The sequence below is a fragment of the Marmota monax genome, unplaced genomic scaffold (genome assembly GCF_021218885.2).
Source record: "Marmota monax isolate L192 unplaced genomic scaffold, Marmota_monax_Labrador192_F-V1.1 WCK01_AAM20220418_F8-fsc00259, whole genome shotgun sequence".
Lineage (NCBI taxonomy): Eukaryota > Metazoa > Chordata > Mammalia > Rodentia > Sciuridae > Marmota > Marmota monax.
The window spans coordinates 238,644-260,298 of record NW_026694482.1 but is presented as its reverse complement, the minus strand read 5'-3'; the positions used below and the strand labels follow the sequence as shown (position 1 = coordinate 260,298).

At 43.1% G+C, this 21,655-nt stretch overlaps 1 protein-coding gene across 8 annotated transcripts in view; it reads left to right on the top strand.

Moving 5' to 3' along the window:
- LOC124075612 (threonylcarbamoyladenosine tRNA methylthiotransferase) overlaps nt 1-21,655 on the top strand; it is a gene marked incomplete at its 3' end in the record, with an annotated part of 342,895 nt that overhangs the window by 88,544 nt on the left and 232,696 nt on the right. For all 8 annotated transcript variants that reach the window (XM_046419132.2, XM_046419129.2, XM_046419133.2 and 5 more), the window contains 1 exon segment: nt 8,022-8,106. In XM_046419132.2, the coding sequence (XP_046275088.1) occupies nt 8,022-8,106 (85 nt within the window).

The window sequence follows — 21,655 nt, the reverse complement described above, 5'->3', positions numbered from 1 at the left end:
CCCATCATTTCCACCCCTGAGGGAGGGCTCTTGGAGTCAGCACCCCCAGTTTTCTCTGCTACCCTTCTTAATCATCATCATGGGTTGGCATTTCAAATGATTCTGTTTATTTCTTTGCTTTTTGTTAAGTTTTTTTTGGAGTACCAGGGATTGAACTTGGGGGAACTCAATCACTGAGCCACATCCCAGCCCTATGTTGTATTTTATTTGGAGACAGGGTCTCACTGAGTTGCTTAGCGCCTCACTTTTGCTGAAGCTGGCTTTGAACTCACAATCTTCCTGCCTCAGCCCCCCCCCCCCGAGCTCTTGCAGGCATGCACTGCCATGCCCGACTTAATTTAAATTTTAATGTTTCATGTGTCAGACACCAAGACTGTGAGGAGGGTCTCTTCGCAGCCACGTTCCCGGTAGCTAGTCTGGAGCCTGCTCCTGGGAGATCCTTAGTGTGTGCTGACTGCGGTGTGACTGATTGAAGCCTTTCAGTAGAGCCGTCTTGTGACAATATTCAGTAAGATGTACTAACTCCAGATTGAGTTGAGAAAAAATTAGGAATTTCCTGTGTTCATTGGAGAAGGCTTATTCTCTCTTGGGCGGGGGCTCTAAAAGTGTATGTAATTTTGCCTGCATTTGGTATATTCACAGGGTTCTTGTTGATTGCAATTACTGGACCATCAAGCATAATATTGATGATCTTTATTTCGAAAGCCACCATTGGCAAAATTCCAAAGTAGGCTAATTTCTCTTATTTATTGCTGGAGTTTTCCTTGAGTGCCTGTGGCATGAGTTTTCTAATAATTTGAAGGTAATTGGATGGACGGATGGACCAGGAGGCAAGCTGGCATCTGGTACAGTTCTGTCGTTAGTGTGGCTTTTTTTTTTTTTTTTTAAATGTGCAGTCGCTACATGTTTTCAATCCTCAGTTAACAGGTATGCACGAGTTTTTCTTGTCTGCATAGTGCATTGCTCATAGTAGTGATGTGTTTTAAATCCAACATTTATTCAGTAAATATTTAATAAGCGACTGCCATGTCGTAAGTGGTGGGGATCTAGCTGTGAACAAGGGAGAAGTCCCGTAGTAGACATTTAAGTACATCAGACTTCTTTGAAGTTATTTCAGAAGTCCACGTTGGCCTCCAGAGCGTTGGGAGGCTGGTGGGAGTTGGTGGAAGTGCCCTGTGCACGTGGCCCCACAGCATCCCACCGTCCCCCATCGCGTCCTCTACGTGCACCTCGGGTCTTCCATGGCCATTTGAGTGTCTGGTCTGTACCCATCTCAGCATTGGGATTTGGACTTTGCGAGAACAGCGGGTTAAAATACAGCCTTCAGTATCTAAGAGCACGAAGACAGCCTGGAAAGGTGGATGATCTTAATACAGAATTTTAAAGTGGAAGAATATTCTCTGCACGGTCAGTGATGGGACTGCAGAGCAGAGGCAGCCCACGAGCCTGCAGCTGAGACTGGAGGCTGGGCCGAGGGCCCTGGCTGGACTGGGGCTGTGGGGAGAAATGCATATTGAGTGGGGACAGCAGGTGGCTAGAGCCGGATAGGCCGAGTCTCTGTCCTGGTGTTAGAGGAAGGACCTTTCAGGTGGCTTTGAGGGGAGAACTCTGAGGGACCTAAGAGGACATTGGCGAATACTCTTCTTTATCTGAGTTGGGAAGTGACATCAGATTTGTCTCAGAGAAAGCTAATTGGTGACAAAACAGACCATGGGGTGGTGGTGGGGGTGTGAGAGGAAGGTGTGAGATGAGATGGAGGATTCTCGTGGTTGACGTAGAGTAGTAATGCCTTCGCCTTGCTTTTTGTTATTTCAAGAATTTTTTGATCCTGCCTCTTTATTTAAAAAAAGAAAAGACTATCATTTTTTAAAATTGAGGGGAAAGAAGTTCTTACTAAGTTGCAGCCTTTGCTCAAATCTGCCTTCCTGGGTAGGAGTGCACGGGGACACCTGTCTGTCCTGGCAGTCCTGCAGCCATCCGACCCGGGCTTCGGGTCTTACTGCAGTGCTGTTGAAGCACTCTGGGGCTCGGTTTTCGTTTTCCTTCCTTTAAGTCATTCTCCTTTAATGTGTAAGGTTTTGTTGGGAAACAAAAGTATCTAAACTAAAGGTAGAATAGGAACAAAGTTGTAGGTATTTGTAAATTCACTTTAAATTTTTTTAGTTGTACGTGGACACAATACCTTTATTTTGTTTACTTTTTTACGTGGTGCCGGGGATCCAACCCAGGGCCTCACACATGCTAGGCAAGCGCTCTGCTACTGAGCCACAACCCCAGCCCGTAAATTCACTTTAAATAAGCATGAGTTTGGATTATTTCTTGTGTTGCCAGTGAGAGTATTATAATAGTGATTTATATACATGTATGTACACCCCCATATATAGTGTGTAACTATATTTAATCAAATTGGTGATAGTAATGAAAGACTCATTTTGAGTGACATTAATTTTTAAGGCAGACAAGTTATACTGTTGAGAGCCACAGCCAAAGGGGCCCCAGCAAACTTCCAGCTGCCAGCAAACTTCCAGCTGCTGGCTGATGATTGGCTCACAGTGGCCCCAGCAACATCTAGCTGATTGGCTCCTCGGCCCCAGCAACATCTAGCTGATTGGCTCCTCTGCGGTGATGCTCATTGGACTGTCTCCCTGCCCTTTCAGACCACGGAGCTGCTCATTGGGGGACTTTTTTGGCTCCGCCCACGTGACCCAGCCAATCGGCCTCAAGAGCAGGAGGATTGTGGGAGGTGGAGAGAAGCTTGTGTGGGAGAGAGAGGCTTGGGGAAAGCCGGTGGTGGCAGTTGAGGCTCTGAGGGTTTTTCCTGAGAGACTATTTTGTTTGTCGTGTGTGGTTCTAAAAATAAAGTTAGTTTCTTTTGACAAGTGGCTCCTGATTGTGCCCAGCCAGACTGCGGCATTTGGTGGCTCGCACGGGGAGCGACTGAGGGTAAGTGAACTGCTCGCCCCTGAGGGCAGGGCGAGAGGATGGGGAGCCATTTTAAGATTCTTCTTTTGTTATTTTGTTTCACTTTTGTGTTAAGTTGCCTGTCCCTGGAGATGTGTAAGATGGAAGAAAAACCGCTGACATCTGAGGAACAGATAGGGAGAAAGGACAGATGGACATTTCAGGAGGCTATTATAATGATTTTGTGTTGTTCCAATTTTGTTTCAGTTTCAGTTTTGTTAGGCATTATCTTGTTGGGTTGTATTATAGTAGAAATACGGGATCAGAAATTAGTAAAAAACAAACTGAAAGAGTGTTAAGTAAATTGTTAGAGGAAGGAGGCATCTCAGTAAAATCAAGAACAATCAGGGCATATGTTGATACAATACAAAAATGTAGCCCATGGCTTTTTAAGGAGGAGTTGTTAAATATATCACAATGGAACCATCATGGTGAAGATTTAAAAAGAATAGAAAAGAAAAGCCCAGGGACTCTGCCAGTTGGCACATTGCCATTGTGGACATTCGTATCTTGTTTGCTTAGTCCAAAGCCTTCAGTTCAGACAATGGTAGAGGAAGGAGAAGACATAATGATTCAAGTAAAAGAGAAGGTCTCTCAAGTTAGTCAGACAGAGGAAAAGATTCAAGTAAAAGAGAAGGCCTCTCAAGCTAGTCAGACAGAGAAAGAAAGTGTAAAACAGAAAAAGCCATCAGGGGGAAAGTTACAACAGGAGACTGCTACTAACACCTTTCTATCACCAGAGGGTGTAAGTGTCCAACCAACAGCACCACCTCTACAGGAGACTGCTACTAACACCTTTCTATCACCAGAGGGCGTAAGTGTCCAACTAACAGCGCCACCTCCATATGCTGGGAGGCCCCCAACCCCCGCAGTTGATAGTTGGGATCCTGAGACAAGGTCTCAAATATTAACATGCCCTGTATTTTGAGGCAGGAGGGCAGCGATTTTACCAAGTTTTAAATTTCAAAACAGTGAAGCAGCTAAAAGAGGCTGTAACAACCTATGGTCCTCAAGCACCCTTCACTGTAAGCTTGGTGGAATCCATTAACAACTTGAACATGACGCCAGCAGATTGGGCTAATATGTGTAAAGCTGTGCTAAATGGAGGACAATACCTGTTATGGAAGGTTGCCAATGAGGAATTTTGCAAGGAGACGGCTAGGCAAAATGCAGCAGCTGGTTATCCTCAGAGAAATCTAGATATGATGTTAGGAAAGGGACCTTATGAGGATCAGCAGCAACAAATTGCATATGATCCTGGCGTATACGCACAAATTGCTGCAGATGCAATTAAGGCATGGAAGACTTTACAAGGACATGGAGGTTTACAAGGTCAATTATCTAAGGTAATACAAGGAGCTAATGAACCTTATGCTGAATTTGTAGATAGGCTTATTCAAACAGCTACCAGAGTTTTTGGGAATACAGAACAAGCAATGCCATTACTAAAACACCTGGCTTATGAGCAAGCGAATCGTTGGTGCAGAGATATCATTAGACCATGGAAACATGAAGATTTAAACACATATATTAAATTATGTAGAGACATTAATGAACAAGAGCAAGTCGTGGCAGCTGCAGTCAAACAGGCTTTAGATGCCAGAGACATTAATGAACAAGGGCAAATTGTGGCAGCTGCAGTAAAACAGGCTTTAGATGCCAGGCCAAGAACATGCTACAATTGTGAACAAACAGGACATTTTAAAAGGAATTGCCCCATTGGAGGAGGGTTTAACAAAACTAGGTATCAAAGGAGTAGAATACCAGGTATTTGCCCACGATGCCGTAGAGGGAGACATTGGGCTAATGAATGCCGTTCTCAAACCACCATAGAGGGTACTCCATTATCAAAAAACGAACAAGGACCAGGTGTTTATCCACGATATTGTGGAGAAAGGCATCGGGCTCCATTGCCAAAAAACGGACAGGGGGGCCCAATGCTCCGGGGCCCCAAACCACAAATATACGGAGCACTGGAGGAACCCAGCAACCCCATCAGGGTAGTGCCCAGGACACATTGTCCATCAGATCCCTCATCAGACAAACCAGAGGGAGCGCAGGGTTGGACATCTGCGCCTCCGCCAGAGCAGTACTAACTCCAGAGATGGGAGTTCAAATCATTCCCACAGGGGTGAAAGGACCTCTTCCCAAAGGAACAGTAGGCTTATTATTGGGACGCAGCTCTTCTACTCTAAAAGGACTTATGATAAGTCCTGGGGTAATTGATCCCGATTATGAAGGTGAAATAAAAATTATAGCCAGTTCTCCAAAGGGTATATCAGTAATTTCACCAGGAGATAGAATAGCACAGTTACTAATAATACCCAGCCTACATGATAAATTTTCCAGTCGTACTGTAGAAAGAGGTTCCAAGGGATTAGGCTCCACAGGTGTAGATTGGGCTATGCTTTCTTTAAATTTAGATTCTCGCCCCATGCTAAAACTAAATATTCAAGGACATGAATTTAATGGGCTACTGGATACAGGTGCAGACCTTAGCATCATCTCTCGTCAAGAATGGCCAAAACATTGGCCATTACAACAAGCCACTCAAACGCTTCGAGGCCTAGGAGTGGCGACTAATCCCCATAGAAGTGCAATGGTATTAGATTGGAAGGATCCTGAAGGATGTGAAGGAACTATACAGCCATATGTATTGGATCATCTTCCCGTAAATTTATGGGGACGAGATGTCCTAGATCAATTAGGTTTGACATTAACAAATAACATCAACCAAAATGCACCCACTATTATGACTAGACAAGGTTTTAGGAAAGGAAAAAGATTCGAAAAACAAGAACAAGGTATAGCAGCACCAATACAAATAGATCAAGGGAGAGACAGACATGGGTTGGATTTTCAGAAAGGGCCACTGAGACAATAAAAATTACTTGGAAATCAGAAAGACCAGTATGGGTTCCTCAGTGGCCCCTGACTAAAGAAAAGATACAAGCAGCCCATGACCTGGTCAAACAACAATTAGCAGAAGGACATATACAACCTTCTGTATCTCCCCATAATACTCCCATTTTTGTCATCAAAAAGAAATCTGGTAAATGGAGATTATTGCAAGATTTAAGAGCCATTAATAATGAGATGGTTATTATGGGACCTGCTCAATCAGGGATTCCTCAGTTGTCTGCTTTGCCAAAAACCTGGTATGTTTTAGTTATAGATATTAAAGATTGTTTTTTTTTCAATTCCAATTCATCCTGAGGATAGTCCACGTTTTGCATTTACTATCCCTGCACTGAATCATGAAGGTCCTGATCAGAGATATGAATGGAAAGTACTCCCTCAAGGGATGGCTAACAGCCCAACTATGTGTCAAATTTATGTTAACAAAGTAATCCAGCCACTTAGAAATCAAAATCCTGAACTACAAATATTTCACTATATGGATGATGTATTATTAGCACACAAAGATAAAAACACATTGCCAGAATTCCTATCTTCATCCCAGTGCCGGTGAAGACAATGTAAATTGTTAAGAAAATTGTTTTCTTTTAGTGCCTTCTGGAATGTTACATAATTTTTTCTTTAGCCATTATTGCCAGAATTCCTATCTTCATCCCAGTGCCAGTGAAGACAAAGATAAAACCAATCTACAGCTTCTACAATAGCCATCACTGAACTGCTTGCAGAACTTGCCTGGACACTTTGTGAGCTCACCTGTATGCATTGTGAACTATCTGTTGGTACAGCGAATTGTGGTAGTGCTGGAGTATTTTTGCTGATGGTGTCACCGGTGGTACAATTTAGGAGCCCTCAATTGGCTTAATGTCATGGCATTTTGCATCCTCCTCTACTAGTGATGGTCTAAAATTTGGGGGCCAACAGAGGTGAGGCAAAGAACCTCACCCCCCCACTGGTGCAAAGGCCTATCCACAAGGATGGCTGTATGCTGGACCGGTAGTCAGTGACGGGCATGATCCAATTGCAGTGGTACCAACCTAAGACAGGAGGCTGACGCCTAGAGGTCAGTTCATCCGATGACGGGTAAGGGCCATATGTTGAATTGGACTGCCTAACAGGCACGGTCCCTAAGCCACATGCTTGTTGTTTAAACAGAGAGGGGGAGATGTTGAGAGCCACAGCCAAAGGGGCCCCAGCAAACTTCCAGCTGCCAGCAAACTTCCAGCTGCTGGCTGATGATTGGCTCACAGCGGCCCCAGCAACATCTAGCTGATTGGCTCCTCGGCCCCAGCAACATCTAGCTGATTGGCTCCTCTGCGGTGATGCTCATTGGACTGTTTCCCTGCCCTTTCAGACCACGGAGCTGCTCATTGGGGGACTTTTTTGGCTCCGCCCACGTGACCAGCCAATCGGCCTCAAGAGCAGGAGGATTGTGGGAGGTGGGGAGAAGCTTGTGTGGGAGAGAGAGGCTTGGGGAAAGCCGGTGGTGGCAGTTGAGGCTCTGAGGGTTTTATACTTTTAATAACTTTATACTTTTAATAACATTATACTTTTAATAACTTCTCCAGCAACAGAATACACACTGTATGCTGATACCTGTGCCTGAAAAGTGTTGAAATTATAAATCAATGACAACTAAATTTTGTCTTGGTACCGTGGATTGAACTGGGGAGCACTTAACCATTAAGCACATTCCTAGTCTTTTTTTTTTTTTTTTTGGTATTTATTTAGAGACAGGGTCTCACGGAGTTGCTTAGGTCCTGGCTAAGTTGCTGAGGCTGGCTTTGGACTCACGATACTCCTGCCTCAGCCTCCTGAGCCGCTGGGATTACAGGCGTGGGCCACTGATAACTAATTTTGTGTTCAGGGATCAGATTGGGCCCGTTTCGCTTTGGGTCGGAAGTTGTGGAATGGAGCTCTCCTGGAGACGAGGGAGGGGACTGCTGTGCTTGATACGTTGACATGCCCATGCCGAGGGGCCGCACAGAACACAACTTCAGGTCCACTGCTCCCGATGGCTGCCCACCCACCTCCTACCTTCTTCCCTCCCCAGCAGTCCCATGCCACCGGTGAACACTTGGGTGTTTTTGATTTGATTAAAAGTGATACTTAATTTTTCTTTTGTGCTTGTTTTTTAAACCTAGAAAACGCATCAGATGCAGATCTGTGGCTCCTGAACAGTTGCACTGTGAAGAACCCAGCTGAAGACCACTTTAGAAACTCCATTAAGTAGGTGAACTTGTTCTGTTTTACCTGTGGTGTTTTTTTTTTTTTTTTGATATTTTTTAGCTGTCAAAGAATCTTTGCTTTATATGTGGTATTGAGAATCGAACCCAGTGCCTCCCACATGCTAGGCGGGTGTTGTACCCCTGAGCTACATCCACAGCCTGATTTTCCTATTTTTAATAACTAGGGAAAGAGTTAAAATCAGTTAACTGGCCTTGAAAAGTTTCCGGGCATCAATATAAATAATTAGACGGTGTCAGCGTCCGAGTTGGGCTTGTCAGATTTACTGTTTTGAATTTGATGAAGAATGAAGCTTTCGTGGGGACCTTTCTGATGTGACGTAGGTGTTTGCGGAGTCACCCAACGGGTGGTGGAAGTGCATGGCTGTGGGTCCTGTGGTCCTCTTGGAACCCAGTGATTGTGTGGAGTCGCCAGGTCCGGGTCCTGCTGCTCTCCTAGGCCCTGCCTGCCAGCCCTGCTCCTCCCAGGGAGTGGCAGGGCGTGGGGCAGACGGGTGCAGAGGCCCTGCCTGTGCCATTCCCTCAGGAACGTGGCAGGGGCGCTCTATCTTCATCCCACCACCTCCTCGGATGCCTCTTCCCTACTTCAGCCTCTCCCATCCACCAGTGCCTTTCATCAGGGTTTCCACCACCCCCCAAGTGCCCCGGGGCCTGTGGGCCTGCCTTCCCGTTCAGACCTCCTCAGGTTCTCTGCTTCTTAACTTTACCCTCCTACTCCCTCTCCCCTCAGTGGCTTTACTATGAAATCTATTACACAGACACAGCTTAAAATAACACGCCACACCTGTGTGTAAACCACCCAGCATGAGAACTGTATCGTTTCAGAACCATAGAAACTGCCCTGTGTCCCTCTTTCAGCAACACCCCGAGAGTCGTCCTTCTCCTGCGTTCTGAGTCATTGCCTTCGATTGTCTTCCCAGTGTACCTCTAACCCCACTGCCGATCCCGTCTTGAACTTGATTCCATGGACACTCTTCTGAGATTTGCCTCTTTTCTTCACATTGTACTTTGTGGTTTATCCGTTTTGGTGGGTGTAAAATGACTCGGGCTGTTAGCAGCATTTCCTTGAATGAATTTGCCACTGTTTGTTTCTCCATTGTACCATCGACCTGGTTTTCATTTTCCCTGGTGTTTGCTTTTCCTCTCCTCCCTTCCCTTGTCCCTTCTTTGCTGGGGATTGAACCCAGGAACCCAGGAGCTTTCTACCTCTGAGCTACAGCCCCAGTCTTTTCTTTCTTTCTTTCTTTCTTGAGATAGGGTCTTGCTGAGGCTGACCTCAAACTGTATGATCCTCCTGCCTCAGCCTCCTGAGTCACTGGGATTGCATGCAGGTGCCACTGCTCTGGCCTGGTATTCCACTTTCCCGAACACTGCTGCCATTGAAACATTGCATCTGCACAAGAGTTGCTCTAGGCAGTGCACTGAGTCCTTGAACTGTTGGGTCACCGTGATGGATGTGTATGTTTGGTGTTCTCTGTTCTTGTTAATGATGACACAGTCAGGTTTCTAAAGTTTTGCAAATCTGACGAGGATGGTATCTCAGTGTGGTTTTAATTCGCATTTTCATTATCAGTAATGAGCTTGGGCATCTCTGTGTGTTGGCCATTTGGGTCTCCCCTTTTTTGTGAAGTGGCTTTGTAGGTATTTTGTCCATTTTCCTGTGAGTTTTTTCTTTATATTTTGTGGCAAAAATACATCATCCAGCATCCTGTGAGTCCCGAGACATTGCACATGGTGCAAGATGTCACGCGTTTCCAGTGGTGCTTTTCACTCTCGTCAGTGATTTCATTTGTTGAGAAGAAATGCTGGTTTAAAATTTGTTCATTCTTTTACCATACGATTTATTTTTATTTTCTTTAGTCATACATGAGAGCAGAATGCATTTTGATATGTAATACATACATGAAATGTACATACATCAATCATAATATCTATTCTATTCTGCCCTTCCTATCCCCCCTACTCCTCCCCTCCTCTCCCATCCTTTCTCTCTATCCAATCTAATGTGACACACTTTTTTTTTCTTTTTCTCATCACAACATCATACATGTATTCCGTATAACAATGAGGTTCCCCTTCCATCTTCTGTGCAACTCCCCTTCTCCCTCTTTTTCCCTCCCACCTCTCTTCCCTATTTAGTGATAGTCTTCTTCTCATGCTCTTCCTCCCTATCCCATTTTCAGTCACCCCCTTGTTGATTCTTTTGGTCTGTGTTCTTAACAAGTCCTTACCGTGAAGCTGCTAAGACATTCTCCTGCATTTTCTTCTTAAAAACGTTTCATGATTTTAACCCACATTGAGATCTGTACTATCTGGAATGGTTTTTTTCTGGTGTGGTCCTGGGAAGTGGTCCAGTTTTATTTTTTTCTTTATCCATACAGGGGCTCCAGTGTCAGTTTTGTAAATTACGCTTTTCCCTTTTACCCATGTATTACCCACTCTGACGAGTTGAGTGTCCGCAGTTGTGTGGGTCTGTCCCTGGGCTGTTTCGTTTCATTGACTGACTTCTTTATTCAGGTTCTTGTTCTCACAGTCCTAAGTGGTAGGAATCTGTATGAGGTCTAGGTGTTTGGTAGTGCTAGTGCCCTTATATGTGTCTTATCTTTCCCTGCTCTTTCCTTCCAGCAAACTTAATGTCGGTTTTTAAGTTCAACAGGGAATGCCATTGGGATTTTAATTGTGAAGACACTGAAGTTTTAGATGACTTGGAGATCTGAACCTTCAATTTTGTGTTTTCCCCTCCATGAGGAGGTACAGTTCCTGGTCACTTAATGATGATAGGTCTGAGAACTGTATGGTTAGGTCACTGCATCTTTGCAGGATCATCCTAGAGTGTACTTAACACTGCTCGGCTAAGGTGTCACCAAGTGCTGTCATCTCATGGGGACATTGCTATGTGGACATGTCTATATTTAGGTCTACTCTGACTTTCTAAGGATTTAAAAATTTTAAAATATTGCTCTTGTGCATCTTTTAGATCCATTGTAGTAGATACTGAATTGCTTCAGTATTATTTAAAAAGAAACATTCGTTCTTTTGACTTTGATCTGGATAGTACTTTAAATCTTTCTACTATTGTAAATGGTAAACTTATTATTATTTTGGTGATTCTGTGTTTGCTCCCTTGGACTCAGGATTGTTTCTAGAAACAATGTGAGGGATGCTTGGGTGTAAGGAATAGGGTAGATCAGTCCTGTTAGGCCTGGGCTGTCGTAGTTCAGGATCTGAGGGGAATTGGAGGAGGAGGAAGGATTTCTTGCACTTCTCAAGTTGAAGGTGACTCCAAGGTCTGTGGCTACAGTGCAGTAAGGAATTTCAGAAAGGCCGTTCAGCTGAGGGAGGACTTGTTTTGGTTTGGAACGTGCTGTATTTGTAATCAAGTGGAATATATTAACAGGATCATGACTGTGCTTGGCTCTTCTTGTGTTTTCCTGTGCGTGGCAGGCGCCGTTCCTTGCACTTTCATGAGTTGTGTATTATGTAGCATAATTCTTGCAGCTCGTCAGTGGTAGACTCCATTTTTAGTGTTGTTTTAGGGATGAAGTAACATCTGTCTGACAGATGAAGTTCTTTAAGGCTGCTCAGCTCATAAACGGTGGAGGTGGGATTTTAACCCAGGCAGTCTGACTATTGTGTGGGTTTAACCATTTTATTTTCTCCACAGATGAAGATGTCGCTAAACAGTTGTAGTCTTGAGGCAGCCATCAGTGAATTGGACAGATTTAAATCTGCAAAGAAGTGATGGCTGGGTACCATTCTTCCTGAGCTGTGGTGGGAGGCGAGGAGGTCGGTGGAGCAGGGAGGCCGGGTGATGCTGGGAGGCAGGAGAAGGGAGAGTTTCACTGGGGCAGAGACGGCATCCACTAGATGCTGTTCACTTTGGAGAATGCTTTTCTTACTTTTTCAAGTGAGAAGTCTTGCTATATTCTCAACTTATGTATTTTCCCCATAAGAAAGAACAATTAATATAGAGATATTTTATTGCTATTGCTACCCCCTAAGAATAGAACCCAGAGAATATTGTTTCCCATGTTTATTGTATAAGGTAGCTGGAGAGTATCTTCTAGACCATTTTTAAAAGTTTAAGTGTTCGCATATTTTGGGTTGGTTGTGTAGCATGTGTGAGCTGTGTCAGAAACGTGGTTCACAGTAATGACACGGTGGTTGAATGATTAAGGGAAGTAGGAATGACCTATGCAAAAAGCTTGCAATTAAAAAGAAAATTTGTAGTTGTAGATGGACAGCATGCCTTTATTTTTGTATGTGGTGCTAAGGATCGAACCCAGTACCTCACTTGTGCTAGGCAAGCGCTCTGCCACTGAGCCACGGCCCCAGCCCAAATGCTTGTAATTTTACTACTAGCCTAGTGGTGGCAGGAACAGGTTCCTTTGGTCTACTGTTCTGCTTGATTGAAAAATCAAAAAGAATTTTATTTTTTATTTTTTTTTTTAAAGAGAGAAAGAATTTTAATATTTATTTTTTAGTTTTTGGCGGACACAACATCTTTGTTTGTATGTGGTGCTGAGGATCGAACCCGGGCCGCACGCATGCCAGGCGAGCGCGTTACCGCTTGAGCCACATCCCCAGCCCTAAAAAGAATTTTATGTGTGATTAAGTATATTTTAGTGACTTTGAAGATTTTTGATCATTGCAACTAGTTCTTTCTAAGGTAACGCTTTAGTTAACCATGGATTTGTTTCCCGAGTAAATATAATTCTGTAAAAAGGTACAATAACAATTAACATTGAGAAGACATTAGATTCCAGTGACGGTGCTGCCTTGGAGGCGCGGAGTGATAAACTGCCAACTCTTGTCAAGCACCTGGATTTATTTAGGTGTCTTCGCGCTTCTTGCCACCTCCTGGCAAAGAGGTGGACGAGCTGATGAACCTCGATGCACCCGAGTCACTCACACATTTGTCTGCAGCTCTGCCATCCCCTGCAGTCTCTCTCGTAGGCATTTTATATTTTTTCTTCCTTTCCCTAGAGGGAGGTAAAACGCAATCAGGAAGAGTGCAATGGTATGGTCTCCTTCCTCTGAAGCACCTGATCCATTTTGCCCAAATTCATTTAAAAAACTGCACTAGTCGGTGGGCCCTGTGTTTTCCTGTCCTGGACCGCTTACCCAGGATGCTCGAGTTTGCACCCTCTTTGGGCTGGGTGGAGCCCAGGGCTGTGCCCTCTGGCGATCACTCTACCTTGGCGCTTGGCTCTCCTCACCTGTCTGCTTCTCTTTCTTTTCCAGAGTACTCTCAGTACTTAATAGTTGTCTTTAGTTATTTGTCACTTTATTTTACCTCTTGAGCCACCAGGCAGAAGACCCCCTCTTTGTCGCAGGAGCAAAGAAAAAGAACTGAGGGATTTCTGTGTTTCGTGTGATTGACAGTCTCTTTGATTAAGATCCAGGAATTGTGAATTCCTCAAAAGACAACCATGGACTGAATTTCATTCATTTATATTTTAATATTTTTAGTTTTATATGGGCACAGTACCTTTATTTTGTTTTTATGTGGTGCTGGGGATTGAACCCAGTGCCTCACACATGCAAGGCAAGCACTCTGCCACTGAGCTATAACCCCAGCCCCCATTCATTTATTTACTTTTCCTGAGGTTTTGCAGTGCCTTCTTGTTCAGATTAATAAGAGTAGGAGTTTAGCAAAAATAGAGGTAAGAATGACTTTGTGGGGCCCCCTTTGAACTTGAATGCGTTTGCCTGCACTCGTTTAGAAGGAAGTGTGCAGGGCCCTGTGCTTTATCAGGCAGACCATTTCCTCTGGAGCATTTCTCAGGTGCCCTGTCCTCCTTTTCTCCATTATTCCAATTTGATTTAGACAAGATGGCCTTTAACTTGAGGGGCTCTTGAGTAAATGGAAAAGATCAAAAGTTTTAAAAAAACAGAATTTGCTCCTAATGAGAGTATCAAATAAGAAAAGTCCTTTGACTAGTGCTTTATAGAAATGTGGGATCTTTTCCATGCCACCTACAGGAGGTCATTCAGAGGCTGGTAAAAATAAACACATCCTGTGTGTTCTGTATAAATGACAGAAAGAATCACCAGCTTGCTTTGATCATGAACTGACAACCTCTGTTTGACCTTGTGCATTATTAACCCAGTGGGCACCGTGGTTCAGCCATACTGATAGTGGATAGACGAGAGCCACTCGCTCTCTGAACTGCCTTTGCCTACAGAAGTGAATGGTGATGCCAGGGGGATGGTCAGGGTTCCTGGCAAGAACAGTTGAAAATCAGGGAGAAGTGAATCTAGAGGGAAAGAGTGTGTCTGGCAGAGGAGACCTGCTTTTGTAACATTGCTTTTTATAGTTTCCTGTAAATGCTCCTTATAGAACATTCCATTGAACAAACTTGTAAATTGTTGGATGCTCTTTTCTACTGTGAGAATATTCTTGTTTTATGTCCATTTATCTTTGAGTTCTTATTTATCTTTTGAGTTCTTATTGATAATTTAAAATTGGGGAGGTACAGGAATATTATTCCAGCTTGAATTTGTAAAATAAATTGCCTTCAAAAATGCTGACTTAAGAATAGAGAAGTGAATGCCCTTTCAGTCAGTAATTATGGAGTTTAAAAGCAAATAAAACCCCCAGCTGATTCTGTTAACCAGACTCACTAGTAGTCAGGCTATTTATTTATAAGTAAAAACTCTTGGTTAATTTTTAATTAAAAATTTTTGGCGTTGGAAGATAAAAGCACACTGGGTTTTAATTTGACTTTGGCTAGATTTTTTTTTTTTCATTTGTACTTTTTTTTTAAACACTGTTTGGGGAAGGTTGTGTTTTACTTGGTTATTTCCATTTAGACTTTCCTCCTGTGTTGTGGAAGTGTCAGTAGCAGCTGCAGCGGGCAGTCCATGTTTTGTGGTCATTATACTTCAGCCACCGTCCCCCAACAGTTTCCAGTACGGAAAGTTCAGAATGTTGTACTCTTTCACTTAATATGCATTATTGATCAGGTATTGCCTTTAATAAGATTCTTTTCTCTCCACAGCCATGCTGAAATGTCAGTTGTTTTCTTACTGTTTCTGTGTCCATTGTTCAGATGCTGATGGATAGATTTCTTCCAAGTATGTTTGTGACCCTTGTCTTATGAGATCCACAGTGTTCCCTGGACTTCTTCATGTGGTGACCTGTGGAAACCTCAGCTCCCCATGTCTGAGCCACCTCCGGGTCCACCTTGACCTGTCCCCAGCTGGTGCTTCTGCTGTCGCTGCCGTCTTGTTTGAGGCCAGCTGGGGGTTTTCATGGATTGGTATTTTCTGTCCTGTCCTTTACCCATCCTCAAGGCCTCCTCCTGTCCTTGCACCCTCCTTCCCCTTCTCTTGGGCCCTGGGTTGGCGTTGCACTGCTGCTGTGCCTGATGAGTGTTCTTGGAACCTGCAGTGACAGACACACTGTGTCCCTTTGCTTCATCAGATGGTCGCAGCCCAGGCACATGCCTGTTGAACCTTTCTTCCTCGATCTTGCCCTTGCTGGGGTGCGGTCCCCATTATCCTCCACTCTTAACATTTCAGTAAGTTGGAAACTTATTCTCAGCGGCTTTTCTGTCCCAATTCATGCTTTCCTCATCTTCAAACCTTTCACTGTCGTCCTTCCCCCTCAGCTCTAGGATAAAGATTGACATCTTGGTACAGCACGGTGGTTTAAAGTCTGTTACTTGCTTATGTCTGCCACCTTTTCTCTTGCTCCTCCCCTTAGGATTGTATCCTCTCTCCCAGGCATAAAGTCTCCAAGCACCTGCTGTGTTGGGTATACCCTTCCTTTGTCCTGGATGGTCCTCTTCCTCTCTCCCAGATGTGTGATGCGCTGTGCACACCCACAGCCACCTGCTCATTCACCCCACCCGCCTCCTGTAGGGCACTTTGGCACTGATGTCACAGGCAGTACCACCTGGGAGGCATTGCCCCGCCTCCAGGGTCCACAAGGTGAGCACCCCTGGTTCTGGCTGCATCCCCCCCAGGCCAACATCTATTGTTGCGTGTTGCATTTTATTATTTTAGCATTTGGCTCTTTTCTAGATTGTGAGTGTTGATGTCAGGGGATTGACCTCAGGAAAGCCCTTTTCTACAGAGTTTGACTCTCAGACTACTCTGTATGTTTTTCTTTGTCCTGGGAAACAGAAGATTAACAGACTGCTCGTTGACTCTTCTAAGAATGATCTCCCAAGATTACTGTGAGTCCCTTTTCAAAGACAGTATGCATATTTCCAAAAAGAGGAAGAAACATTCTAATTTTCAAATATCAAAGGGTCTTCTTAAAAAGCAAAGCAGGACTTTTTTTTTTTTTTTATGTTTTGCTTATGGAAGAGAAAGAAACCTGCCTCTCATCCTAGATGAGGTGAGAAGTTGTGTTTGTTACCACTGGTCCAACTTACCTTCCGAACGAAAGTTATGACAGGGCACAGCCCCCTGGTCATGCTGGCAGAGCAGGGCTGTGAACAGCAGGTGCTTACTCTCCCCACCAAACTGAAGAGATGGGCCAGCTTCAGAATCACCATCAGTTGGATTAACAGAAGCATCCCATCATGAGTCAGCGAGAGGGAGGGTGGATGAAAACCTGGTAGCCTTTGGCCTTGAGTTTGGCACACAATTATAATTACTCCATGCATGTTTGTATAATTAGGTTAAATGGATTCTTTCTTTTTTGGGGGGTGGGGGAAGAGTTTAAAAACCATCATTCTGTTGTTGCATCAACAGGTTACAGCTAATGTATCGTTAGGAATATTAGAATTTGTATAACTATATTGCTACATTAATATCATAACATCGCCTCACATCTGAGTATCAAATCGCTCACTTTTGATAAATGAGCGAAAAATACCAGATATACCACCAAAATTGAAAAAAAATAAAAAAATCCACAAGCAAATTAACCAGCTGTTGCGAGGGAAGAAGTAGTTGATCTTTGGAAAGATCAACTTGACTTAGGAAGGATCTTCTGAGAGGAGACAGAGTTGTAAGGCTGGTGAGGTTGTCCCTCTCCTTCAGGGATGTATCCGTGGTTTCTGAACAGTGCCTGGTAAATAGGTAGCATAGAGCTGTTCTTCACTGATCTGAAGGAGGCCAAATCTGTCTGGACAAGTTGGTATCATGGGTTAGGGCTTCTGAACTCCCTTTATTCACACGTGTTTGTTTGTCGCAGTTGTGTTGAATCTGCTTTCTGGGGTAGCTGGGACTTTGTAGTCTTCCCCACCTGCAGGAGCTCATTTGGAGTTAACAGTGGTATCACTGGAGCAAGAAGCTTCTTGGAAACATTCAATGAAGAGTTTTGTTGTCGATTCCTGAAGCGAGGGGCAAGAATTAGGTGTCCAGTGCAGGTTTTGGCTCTGTTTCCTCTGTGGGCTTTGTCCCCAGACGATGGAAAGTGAGAGGTGAATGGATGTGGAAGGAAGGAAGGTGGAAGATGATCACATGCCGTGTTCCAGGAAGGAATCTGTCTGGAAATAAACTGGGAAGTTATATTTCAGAGTTGAGTTCATGGTTGACTTTTAAAAAGAATAAACACAATATGAAAGAATAAGTTCACAGTTAAAAAAAATTAGTAACTTAATTTGCAAATCAGGAACAGAAAAGCAGTTCAGGGGTAGTAAATCATTTAAAAATGCAAAATTAAGTTTTGTAGTTATCTCCAGTCTTTTTTGGAGACTAGTACTTTGCATATTTCATGATTACTGTCACATCAACAGTTGCTTTGTTTTTGCCATTTTATGCAAGAGAGTGAGTGAAAGAGGTCAGTGTATTATGTACTGGCAACAGCTGGCTGATAGCACTGAGTACTTACGTAATTAAATATATGTGTTGGCTGTTGTCCTAACAGCTCTGTAGGTGGAGGCTCCGGAGAGCGTGCAGAAACTTGCTCTAGCAGGATTAAAGAAGAAATCAACATGATCTAAGTCTGTTCTTTCAGCCAAGAGTGATTTCCTATTGTTTTGGTTTGAAAGACATTCTACTTATTCTTGGTGTGTGTGTTTATACAACAGAGAGAGAGAAAGACTCTTGGTTTTTGCCTCCCCTTAGTCTGTGCTCCAAGTGTGACAACACAATTTTTCTTGATTTTTAGTCACTCCATAGTGTTTAATAACTGATAATAAGTGAAGCGAAAATGTTTCCTTTAAAACCACAGTGCGCGCTCCTGAAGTATAAATATTAACTGTTTTTGCTCCTTACTCCTGGTTGCACTCAGCTTTCCTGTTCTCTGGGCCACATTCATGAGGTGGCTTGGGTTTTAGAGGACAGTAAGGCCTGGTTTTCTGAGAATGGAAAGCTGGATAGGGGTTGCAGGGCTAGGAGAAATAAGATCCATAGGTGTAACACAATTCTGCTCTCAGCCAGTAAAAGTCCTTTAGTGCTTTGAGGAGGGTTTTCATCCATAGTTACTTCCGAAGAGTTATGTTTACCTCTTGCACTGTTTTATGTCTTTAATGTTGCAGCCATTACCTGAGGCACATTTGAAGAAGATGGGGTGCTACCTTTGGGGTGTGAGTGACACAGTCCACAGCTGTTTGACTGCCCTATATAAATAATCTTATTTATTATTTTTGGTACCAGGGATTGAACCCAGGGGTGCTTAACCACTGAGCCATATCCTCAGATCTTTTTCATATTTTATTTTGAGAGAGGGTCTTGCTAAGTTGTTTAGGGCCTCTCTAAATTGCTGAGGCTGGCTTGGAACTTGCAATCCTTCTGTCTCGGCCTCCTGAGTAGCTGGGATTACAGATGTATGCCACTGAGCCCAGCAACTCTGTATTTTAAAAATCTCTTCATCTATCTTTTTCCCAAGTTCCTTGGGGGCAGCCACTGTGTCTTCGGTCTGTATCTCTGCACTGAGATGGAAGGTGACAACGATAGGTACTAAGATGGATGCGCCAACTCATGTTTGCTCTCTGTTCATTTATGCTCCTGATTGTCACCACTGCTGCCTCTGTCAGAACTAATGCCTTTCCTCCTCTGTGGATTTTCAGGGAGACTTTTTTGTATTACTTTCTTATTAGATTGTATTACTTTGAATTTAAGTTCAGTTGTGTGTTACAAAAAACCTAAAAAGTAGAGGCTTTAGTAAAGATTTAGTTTTCTATTATGTTGCCAAGTGCACACTTGCAAATTGCTGGCCTTGGTTTACAGTTGAGCCTGCAGTTTCTGTGGTTTTATTGGTCTTTACCTTACGGTTGCTACTCTCTGGCCATCGCATGCACCTTGCCAAGAGGAGGAAGTGGCAAAGGGGGAGGCCAGCTGAGACTGCCCCTCTGTGGGAGGAGCTGTACAGGATGTCCTGTGCTGGCATCTCATTGACAGGAACCACCTCAGAGGACTTCTGCTGGGAAATGGGTTTCATTTGATTTGTCCTTGTGTATTGTTGTATCCAATAGAAGTGGAATTCTGTACTGAAGAAAGGGATGATGTTCCAGGGACTGACTTGATATCTGTGTTACTGGTCTAAAATTTGGGGCAAGAAGTCAGAATGGCAGTCATTCAGAATACAAACAATAGGGGCTGGGCTTGTGGCTCAATGGCAGAGTACTTGCCTCACACATGTAAGGCACTGTGTTCAATCCTCAGTACCACATTAAAAAAAAAAAAAAAGATGCATCCAGCCAACTAAAAAAAAATTAAAAAAATATAAACAATAAATGCTGGAAATGATGTGGAGGTAAAAGAAACACTTTTATACTATAGGTGGGATTATAAAATAGTACAATCACTGTGGAAATCACTATGGAGGTTCCTCAAAAGACTAGGCATGAAAACACCATTTGACAAGCTATACCATCCCTGGTATGTATCCTGAGGAATTGGTCTTACTACAGGGATGCATGCATGTCCCTATGGATAGCAGCACAATCACAAGAGACAAACTATGGAACCACCTAAGTGTCCATCAGCAGATGCATGGATAAAGAAAATGTTGTATATACTCACGATAGTTTTGTTCAGTCATAAACATGAAATTGTCATTTGCAAGAAAATGGCTGGAACTTGAGACCATTATGTTAAGCAAAATAAAGCAGACATAGAAGGTTGAGGTTCGTGTTTTCTCTGAGGCAGAAGCTAGGGAGGGAAAAGGAAAAGAAAGGTGGTGCTGATCGCATAAAGAGCACAAGGAGATCAGTAGAGCAGAGGAGAGGGATCAGTGCTGGGGAGTGGTACTGAGTGATTATCTTGTTACGCTTCGTGTCATCACCACATATACGCGTGTGTATAGTTGGTCACCAGGATGTACCGCGGTAATCACCAGTCCATGTAAAGAAAGGCAGGAAGGTTGAAATAGAGAAACAAAAATAAACTACTTAGAAAATGATAAGCAAAATGGCTGATGTAAAATCTCATACATACGCATTTAATTTTGTGTAATATGAACTCAAAAATTTTGGGGCAAGATATACGTTTTATTTATCACTTCACAAGATCAGTGAATTGGAGGAGGTATTCATCATTTGTGAACAAAAGACCCTCCTCCCCGATTTAAGAAATAACAGTTGACACTTGAAATTTTCTTTTTGTTTACTCCGATTAGTCTTTGAAGTAACAACAAAATACACTAAAGTTCATGGCTGAGATACTATAAATAGACTTTTTAAAAAATTGGGAATTGCATTTACTTTCTACTCTTAAGTGCAGTGATCTTATTCAAAATGGAATTTATAAAGAAAGGATATTTCATTGTTTCTGAGATCCAGCTCCTTGAAGCAATAATTATAATCCGGGTGTAGAAACTAGAAGTTTTAAAGGAGTTGATACCATAAACCAATTGGAAAAACCGGTTGAATGAAGTTAAAATCATTTTGTAATTAAATGGTAGAAAAGAAGATTTTGTATGATTGCAAGAAGTTTATTACAGCTGAGAACAATGTTTTCTTTCACTAAGATATAAATTTAACCTTTTGTGTTTAACCCGAAGGAAATAGAGAATGAGATGAAATCGGTGAAAATCTAGCCAACGGGAGGGGGTTGCTGTGTGCTTTGTCTGGGCTGGTGCAGTTGGAGCTATTGGAGGGGGTCGCAGGTATCAGGTTGCCCTTAGAGTGCATCGCCTGTTCCTGTAGAGTTCTACCACTGGTCATGAACTGCTGGGCGGGATTATGCTGTAATGGCCCTTGCTTGGGTGTTTTTCTCACAGTGACTGTATTCCTGTCTGCTTTTTTTCAGTGTAGGTACATTAAGAAAGAAACTGACATAATCACATGATAGAAGCTGTTTTAGGAAAAATACAAATTAAAGTGGATGTCAAGGATCTCCTTAACAATATGTTTTAAAAGTCAACAGCTCATCCTTTGTGCCAACCAATGATGTGCTTTCAAGCTCATAAATTTCTTTTCTATTACAAGAGGGATCAGATAAGCAGGTTTATAGCAAAACTAAAAAGTTTAATTTGGTGCTTTTTTAAAATGCCTTTCAGTATTTTATGATAGTTTCTGAAAGGAAAGACATGTTTTTCTTTAAATGAGAAAATGGTTCGAGTCAACATATTTTCTAATTTGGTCACCCATAGTTTAAACATTAACTAATTCATTGTTTTAATGTTT